Source organism: Rhipicephalus sanguineus, chromosome 5, assembly GCF_013339695.2.
Source record: "Rhipicephalus sanguineus isolate Rsan-2018 chromosome 5, BIME_Rsan_1.4, whole genome shotgun sequence".
Taxonomy (NCBI): Eukaryota; Metazoa; Arthropoda; class Arachnida; order Ixodida; family Ixodidae; genus Rhipicephalus; species Rhipicephalus sanguineus.
The window spans coordinates 165253695-165262664 of NC_051180.1; the positions used below are offsets into that span (position 1 = coordinate 165253695).

General features: G+C 49.4%; 1 protein-coding gene across 1 annotated transcript in view; it reads right to left on the reverse strand.

The window, feature by feature from the left end:
• The window catches only part of LOC119395058 (uncharacterized), a 47456-nt gene extending 38797 nt beyond the window's left edge, over positions 1 to 8659 (reverse strand). Inside the window, exons 1-2 of the mRNA XM_037662351.1 lie at positions 8076 to 8659; positions 7205 to 7995 (exon numbers count right to left, since the gene is read on the reverse strand). Coding sequence (XP_037518279.1) covers positions 7205 to 7995; positions 8076 to 8659 — 1375 coding nt within the window. The remainder of the gene's footprint in view (positions 1 to 7204; positions 7996 to 8075) is intronic.
• Positions 8660 to 8970: the final 311 nt, after the last annotated feature.

Consider the following 8970-nt stretch of genomic DNA (forward strand, 5'->3'; position numbering starts at 1 on the left):
GCAGAATGCACCGTTAAAGTTTTTTTTTTATTATTAAAGTGATGCTATCTATCTTTACTGCTCCCCCTATTTTTCGATTGGTGGCTTCTAGCTACTATTTACTATTCACTGGCGCTATACCAGCAGTGTTTCATCACCATGGGAGAGCCTAGTTAGCATTTGGAGTCGTAAAAAAAGTCGATGCATACGGTGGCGGCAACCAGATATGTCTGCGAAGCCCCAGAATGCTTTTGATGGTTCTTTTTTATTTTTATTTTATTGCCACGCACATCCTGACAAGCATAGCCCCCATATGGTCGAAATTTCCGGAGCCCTCCACTACGGCGTCTCTTACAATCATATCGTGGTTTTGAAATTTAAACCCCAAGAGCTAACTCTGGCTAGCGTAAATCAAATAGTTCGGTTGTATCCATGTGCGAACTGCGAGCCTTGTCAAGCGACGCTGTTACTGACAGTGCCACAGTAACCCGCAAGCTACTAAAAGGCGATACCTTGCCTTATTTTCTGAGCATGATGTTCTCTACTTCATTCAGATAATATGTGAGCTTAATCCCATTGACGTTAGGCTGATATGGCACTACAGGGGACTCCCTCAAGTCACACAACAAGTCCACACATTTCTCTCCTTCTTCTGTCGCTGTAGGTGTCATTACTATGTGTGGCACCTTATATCTTATTGTGGTCCGTCTCGCTCGAATTAGGACAGAAGTTTCAGAGCTGGTAGGTGATATTGAACTATCGGTATAAATATGCACATGGTCTCCATGTATTTCATCTCATAACATCAGCGTGACCGGCTCTTTTTTTTTAATGCGAAGCATTTCTTAGCGAACTTCTGCGACTTTGAGCGTATCTATCTATCTATCTATCTATCTATCTATCTATCTATCTATCTATCTATCTATCTATCTATCTATCTATCTATCTATCTATCTATCTATCTATCTATCTATCTATCTATCTATCTAGCCGCCTACGACTTTGTGCTCTCCTGGCCGTTTCGTTAATCGGATGTATACCAAAATTGGTGTGTCATAACATGGCCTTATTACGAACATAAATGACAGGTCATATCATGAAAATCATGACACGCTTGTCATGAACAGCATGATTTACATTCCACGGCCTTTGGACTCCCTGGCCTTTCCGTTAATCGGATGTGTACCAAAATTGGTGTGTCATAACATGGCCTTATCATGAACATAAATGACAGGTCATATCATGAAAATCATGACACGCATGTCATGAACAGCATGATTTACATTCCACGGCCTTTGGGCTCTTGCGGCCGTTCCGTTAACTTCATATATACCAAAATTGGTACGGCGTGACAAGAGTTCATGACGAACACAATGACAGGTCCTAACATGCAAATCATGACGCGCATATCATGTGCAGCATGATTTGCATGACATGGTCTCGGGGCGCTCGCGGCCGTTTAAATGAAGGGATACATACGAAAACTGGTGTGACGAGACATTTCTGTATGACGAACATAACTGACACGTGGTAACATGAAAATCATGATATGCATGTCATGTATGACATGATTTTTTTCATGTGATTTTACCACGCACGATGCTTGTCATCCCCAGACAAGTGTCGTACATCCCCTCCGTCATGGGGAAGGAAAAGTTAGAAGTCCCAGTCAACCCCGCGGTGTTGGAGAGAGCGTGGTGGAAGTGACGTCAATTTTACTGGAACTGATTGCCGAAACGTGCACGTGTGGATAACAACCGGACTCGCAAAACATTCGCTGCTCACGGCTTCCGGGAAATCAGAAAATAGTTTTTGCACCGGGGATTATCGCACAGCGCATCACATTCGTGAAACAAGCTGTATTATCAGTGTGGTTCGTGTGCTTGAAAATTGGGTCATGGATATGTGACTTCCGAGTGTGAATGACAGCGAGCAACAGATGATGGTTATGACGCAGTCACGACGCAGGTCTTCTTCATCTTGTTGAAGGGGCCCTGCAACACTTTTTGAGCAGGGTCAAAAAGCGCTGCCGATCGGTAGTCGAGGCTCCCGAGAACACGTGAGCCAAATATTATAGCGAAGCGAGCGGCCTGGAAGTTACAATAAATTCTCAGTCAGCTGAAAATCGCTCCCTCTTCTCTCGACAAATGATGTATTAGTCCGCAATATATGACGCGATTGTCGGCAGTTCCACCATTGGCTGATGTTATAATCACGAGAACACCCTCATTATTACCTTCGTTGTTAATTTTGAGTTCAATAACTAGATAATAGGTATGTTTATATTGTGTTATGCCGTTAAAACACCGAACAAACATTACTATTTGCACTTCCGGTCTCACCGACAGCTCGTCTGCTCGTAGTTGCGTGGTTGCGTTTTCTTCACCATGCGCAGTGCCGAAATCGTGAATATTTCTGTGCTTTTGACCATCGCCAGTTGCCGTTGAGAGTGGCAGCCGTTCGAGTGTTGCCTCGTCAGCTGGAAACTGCATCGTCGGCACGTTCTCACGACCGACCGAGGCAGCGGTGCAGCATTTATCCGATAAAAATGCTGGCGCCGGCTAATTTAGGAAACCTGTGTTCGCTGTATGGCGAGAGTCCCGTTCGCTGTCTGTTCAGTATGTCATCGAGCCGTACCTCGGCGTATCCTCCCCGTAGCCTCGCGTTCCCGAGAAACCGCGACACAGCAACCAAGCAGACTCGCATTTTCACGGTAGCTGCAGACAGCCCGGGGATGGGTCCGCGCCGGCCCGGTGCCCCACGATCCTTTCTTCTAGTCTTTAGTTCTTTGTTGTCAGCCCGCACTCGCTGTGCGCCCGCATTCGAAGAGCAAACAGCATCGAAGTACCGCCACTGGGAGAAGGGTGCACGCAGCTTTGCCGTGTTGAATACGATTCAAGCGCGAGCAGTGCGACGAGGCGGTGTATCGGAGTGGGGGTCGAAACTCATGTCAGCTGTCATTCGTTCCAAACGCGCACGCAGGTTTGCGTCCATGGTTGGCAGAGCGATGAAAACACTACGGCAGTTCGAGGTGCACACCCAACATTACCAAAACCGACTCGCAGTTTTCAAGCACGCGCGATACACGGTGCGATGGGCTCCGCTCGACGACGACCACGCAAGCCGACCGGAAGTGGCGCCACAGACCACGTGGTTGCGCCGAGACGCCAGAGAGAAAAAAATGAAGAAAAAAAAATGCCGCCGGCGCTGACGTAACTCTTCGGCGCCTCCTCGCACCTCCGTCCTCCCTCCCTTCGCGACCCGCGCAGCTTTCCGCGCGCTCACGGCGTCGAGTTGAGGGAGAAAGCTGCGGAACGTGATCTCTATAATTTGGTAACACCACTTAAACTTGACGGATTCGAAAAATTTTTGCGGCATATGACTTGTGAAAAGTCCTACGTCAATAATGAGACTATTCCAATATAACTAAGAAAGGTGCTGCAGGGCCCCTTTAAGCTAGCTCCGGAAAGACTCGGGCGCACGCATAGGCATGCGCACGAGGGGCTCAGGGGGAAGTGGCTGCCACCCCCCCCCTAATCATGTGAAGGCGGTGCCAGTTTTGCCCCATACCTATACTCAGTCGGACCTTTCACGCTATCTTTAATGCGCAGGGTTATGCCTACGCATGCTTTTCGACGAGAAAAGCGACCGAGGACACTTGATGTTGCATTCAAAGAACTGTTTAGTTCCCACCTTATGCCCCGGAAAGCTGTATTTTCATTTTGGCATCCATGGCGGAACTAGCCAAATGGAGAACACTGGGGAGAACCCTGGAGAACCCTCAGAACGGCTATGGGCGCAAGTCGGCTTCAATAAAACTTCACGCAACGTGCGTATCTTTTGTTCGGATGCACGTCAGCAGTACGCACTGCCAGCGGCTCGTCAGACCTAAAGTTCAATGGTCGCGCCCATCTGCTCCGACGAACTCATTGGAGATGCAACGAGAGACCGCCCACCAAGATGGTTGCACTTGCGATTTCAGAAAAGCTGACTTCAGGGCGTCCTATTTTGTTGCTTCCCTCCGTGCCCATTTATCCTCGCGACCCTCAGGGAGCAAGGAGGTACATTCTTCACGGTATAGGACAATTGAGGGCTAAGTGACGCACATACTCTTGTTTCCACCGTCCTCATTTCGGGTCACATCGGCATAATTTCAATTCGAGCGCGTAGATCAGAGCCAACATTATTTTTAGTGACCAGATTCGTCGCGACATGACGTGGTTATTTCGAGCAATTGCATATACAAGTCGTTATACTAAAAAAATTGATTGAAAAACTGAGTGATTGAAAAAAAAATGAAAAACTGTACGTAGGTCCAGGCTCTGCGTGTAACATTTGCTACTGCTGCGACCTCGGTCATTCAAACAAACCCCGCATCATTCAGACCTCGAGATGGCGTTCAAGGCCGCAAGCGGCTCGTCGACGCCACCTATACGGCGTGCGTGAGGTTACCGCAACGGGACGCCAGGCCTGCAGAAGTGGACATGTTCCACCCCACCGTTCGCTCCAAGACTTTATGCGAGGTTACCCAATTATTTGTAGCGCACTTTGATAACGTATACGGCAAGCTAAGGCAATAACTAATTCGCTAGCCATTCCACCCTATGAAGGTGGATGACCAGCGAAGTTGTGTAGCACACGGATTTACTTCCTTTATTAATATATTTATTTATATATATTTATTTTTAATTCTTGAATTTAGTGCATGCCCCTTTAAAGCAAGTCCTCCTGGTTTTCATGAGCCAGAAGTGCAGCGCGCAGGTTATCCATTCATTTATTCTTTTTCTCTTTACTTTGAGTGGACAAGTGGTGAGTAGTGGGGTTGTGGCACGTATGTGCTAGGGGTTTTCTGCTTAGTAGGTTGACCCGATAACTGTTCGCGGAGTTACGATACGTTGATATTTCTTACTTAACATGTACTTCTGCGCTAGTTGCTTTATCCTTACGTAAGATGACAGCGCACACCGGTTGAAACTACGAACACGAAAACAAAAGGACAATTAACAAGCGCTTGTGTTGCCCTTTCGTTTTCGTTTTCGTCGTTTCAACCGGTGTGCCCTGCCACATTTTGTAAGGATATTTCTTAGCACTCTCAAGATCACAGTTACGTCAACCGATTCGCCCTGTTCGCCAACTGCGGTTTGAGCACGGTCTAGATGGCCACTGTCGCTTTTCTTTAAATTTTAAGGTAATGGCCGATCATGATTATGATAGTTTTCGGTTGAGAAGGTAACTGTTGGCGGAGTTACAAATGGCCGAGTTATATACAGCGACCCTGTAAAATCCCAGCATTCGATTGAATCTTCTTAAACAATCGGTCTCAATCTCATTTCGGCGCAATGTGTGTGTAATGAAACGCTAATCCATTACGCTATTGCTAGGATTTTACGCTATAAATTGCGCAAGGAGGAGGAGGAATAAACGTTTATTGTACGAAACGGTGTCGCGGTGCTAGTCCCGCGTCTACCCTAGGTGGGAGGTCTCCTCATTCCAGGAACCCTCTGGCCTTCGCTGCCTCTTTGGCCCTGGCGACGAGACGTTGTTGTTGGTCCAGGTCCTCTGAGGCGAGCTTGGCCTCCCACGTTTCGAGAAGGTCCTCGTTTTCTTGAGCGGCGTTACTGGCATTCGGCGAAGGCGTTGCATCTGTCTGTATGCTGCACGGGCACGCGAGGATCATGTGGGCCAAGGTGTCAGGTACGCCGCAAATTGGGCAGAGGTAGTCATGCAACGTTGGGTACACTCTGTGCATCAGTATACCGTGGGTGTAAGTGTTGCTCTGCAGTCTTCTGAGTATGGTGCTGTCCTCTTTGTTGAGCTTTGAATGTGGTGGGGGGTACTCTCTGCGTTCTAGCCTTTGATGTTGCAGTATTGCAGAGTATGTGATGGGTACGGGCTCAGCCTCCGCGGACGCAGTCCCGGCGTCTGGAGAGTGGGAGGGGATAGCCCGGTAGACGTGATCGCGGGCTGCGGCGTGTGCCGCCTCGTTCCCCTCCAGCCCCTCGTGCCCAGGAACCCATGTCACACAGGTGTACGGCATCGGAGTGCTTCGGCGCTTCAATATCTTCAGTGCTTGTACAGACACACGACCTTTGGTGTAGTTTCGTATTGCTGCTTGCGAATCTGTGAAGACGACAGCTGCATCCAAGCACGTGGTGGTTGCCAATGCGATTGCCGCCTCTTCTGCAGTTTCTGGGTTTCGGGCGTGAATTGTGGCAGATGCGAGCTCTACGCCCCGAGAATCTACGACGCTCAAAGCGTAGGCGTTTCTGTCGTGATATTTGGCCGCGTCTGTATATCTGGCGTCCGGATCATGGCTGTGATTTCGCCGTAGAACATTCACTCGGGCCTGTCTTCTTTGCTTGTGATGCGTAGGGTGCATGTTGCGCGGGATTCGTGCAATGCAGAGAGATTCGCGCATGTTTGGCGGAATTCTTTCTTTTCGGTCCGTGGCTGTGTCGGCTACAAAAGTTTCGCCGTAGTTCAGCCGTTGAAGCACTGATCTTCCAGTAGGCGATAGCTTTAGCCGTTCTAGTTGACTAGCCTTGTGCGCTTCGGCTAGTTCCTGCCAGGTGTTGTGCACGCCCATCTTGAGAAGTTTCGTAGTGGAAGCCGTGAATGGGAGCCCCAAAGCGATTTTGGTGGCCTTACGTATTAGGATGTTGAGCTTCTCCACCTCTGCATTCTTCAGCGCGAGATAGGGAGTGCCATAGGTTATTCGACTGCTGAGGAGAGCTTGCATCACACGTAGCGTGTCTTGTTCTTTAAGGCCGCGTCTATGGTTCGCAATTCTCCTGACTAGATGCGTTAGCTGCGATAGCGTGCGCTGTAGTCGAGGGAGTGTGGCCGCCCCGGACCCATCTTTGTGGATGTGGAGCCCCAGCACGCGTAAAGTTTCCACTTTTGGGATGGGCTGTCCGTTTAGGGTGACGCTGGATCGGGTTCATTGTAGGCGGCTGGCCGTCCTCTCGTTCTAGACTTCAGGATGAGATGTTCCGACTTTTCGGGAGCGCATCGGAGGCCGCTTTTTTGTAAATACCTCTCGACGGTATCTATGGCTTCTTGTAGGCGCATTTCTTGCGTTCCGGTATTTGAGGCCCTTGTCCATAACGTGATGTCGTCTGCATAAAAGCATGTCGTAGGTCTGGTATAGCGTCGAGGAGGCTGGGTAGTTTGATCAAGGCAACGTTGAAGAGCAACGGCGAAATGACCGAACCCTGCGGAGTACCTCTGCTCGGTAGTCGGAAAGTGTCACTGCGGAGGTTGTATATGCCCACTGTGGCCGTGCGATGCGTGAGAAAATTCCTCACGTAGTTGTATATCCGTGACCCGCAGTCCAGGTGTTCGAGATTGCAGAGAATAGCGTCGTGACTGACGTTGTCAAAAGCTCCCTTTATATCGATGGCTACAATTGAAGATTTGCTTTTGGTGCTCAGATGATCGATAAGGTCTTCCTTGAGCAGAAGGAAGATGTCTTGCGTTGATAGGTGTTGCCTGAATCCGAACATTGTGTTCGGAAAATATCCCTTGTCTTCGAGGTACGGAGTTAGCCGGTTGTGTACCATGTGCTCGAATAGTTTCCCTACGCACGAGGTAAGGGAAATTGGTCGCAGGTTCTCGATGCTGAAGGGCTTGTTGGGTTTGGGGATCATGGTGATCTCCGAGTGTTTCCACGTAGCCGGTATTTCTCCGCTTTCCCAGCATTTGTTGAAATACTGGAGTAGGGCTTCGCTGGCCTGCTGCGGAAGGTTCCGAAGATGCTTGTTGATAATGCGATCCTTGCCTGGGCTGGTGTTTCTGGTGAGTGTAGATAGTGCTGCGAAGAGTTCAGCCTCCGTAAAGGGTTCGTCAAGTTCGGGGTTTGGTTTTCCACTGTAGGCTCTGTCGTGTGCCGTCGTGGTTATGGGTGGGTCTCCACACAGCTTCTTCTGAACCTCTCGAAGGAGGTTCTCCTCTGATCCGGCGTAGTTGTGTACGAGCCTGCAGAGGTTTTGTCGCTGTTGCGTCCTTGTAGGTCCGCTGTTGAGGAGAGCGCGAAGGATGTGCCACGTTTTTCCTTCGTGCTTAGAGTTCCCTGTAGTGCGTCGCAGAATGCATACCAGTTCTGTCTTCCTAGCCTCTCCGCATATTCCTGCGCTTGTTCAGTGAGCAGGGCGATTCTCTTCTTGAGTTGCTTATTTAGTTTCTGTCTCTTCCATCTCCTGAGAAGAGATCTTCGGGCTTCCCAGAGATGGAGGAGGTGCGTGTCAACGGCTGGCGCTTCCTCATTCAGCTGAATTCTCTTGGTGTGACGTTCCGCCGTGTCGAGGACATTCTTCATCCAGTCGTCTATGTTCTCGATGGTGGTCTCAACATTTAGATCATCTCTGAATAACTTCCACTCCGTTATTTGGGCAGTGCCTATCCTGGCGGGCTTGCGAGTGTGAGCTACGGTTAATTGGATGATGTGGTGGTCGCTTCCTAGCGTTTCTGGGAGACGGTCCCACTCTGCCGAGCGCACGTTTAGCGTGAACGTGAGATCAGGATTTGTGTCTCTGGAGACACTATTTCCTACCCTTGTTGTCTGGAGTGGATCGTTCCACAGAGTTAGTCTGTGCTGCTGAGCAGTGTCGTGTACTCGGGCGCCTTTCTTTGTGGTGGTATGGTAGCCCCAAGCTGTGTGAGGGGCGTTGAAGTCGCCCATTATAACGACTTGATGACCATCGGCGCGTTTCTTCAGTTCTCGTACCAAGAGGTCGAAGTCTGGCAGTTGGTCTTTTGGGGGGCTGTACACGCTCGCAACGATGAGACTCTTGTGCGATTTCCTTTCTGGTATTACTTCTATTACGGTATGTTCGATAGGTGTGTTCACCGTTCCAATTCCTGTACCGTCAGATTCTTTTTTGTGAGTATTGCCGTGCGCTTTGTTTGGACGTGGGCGTTGTAGCCTAGTAGCCGGACGTTCTCTGTATTTGTTTCTTGTAGTGCTATAAGGTCAGGTGGGTCCTGCTTGAC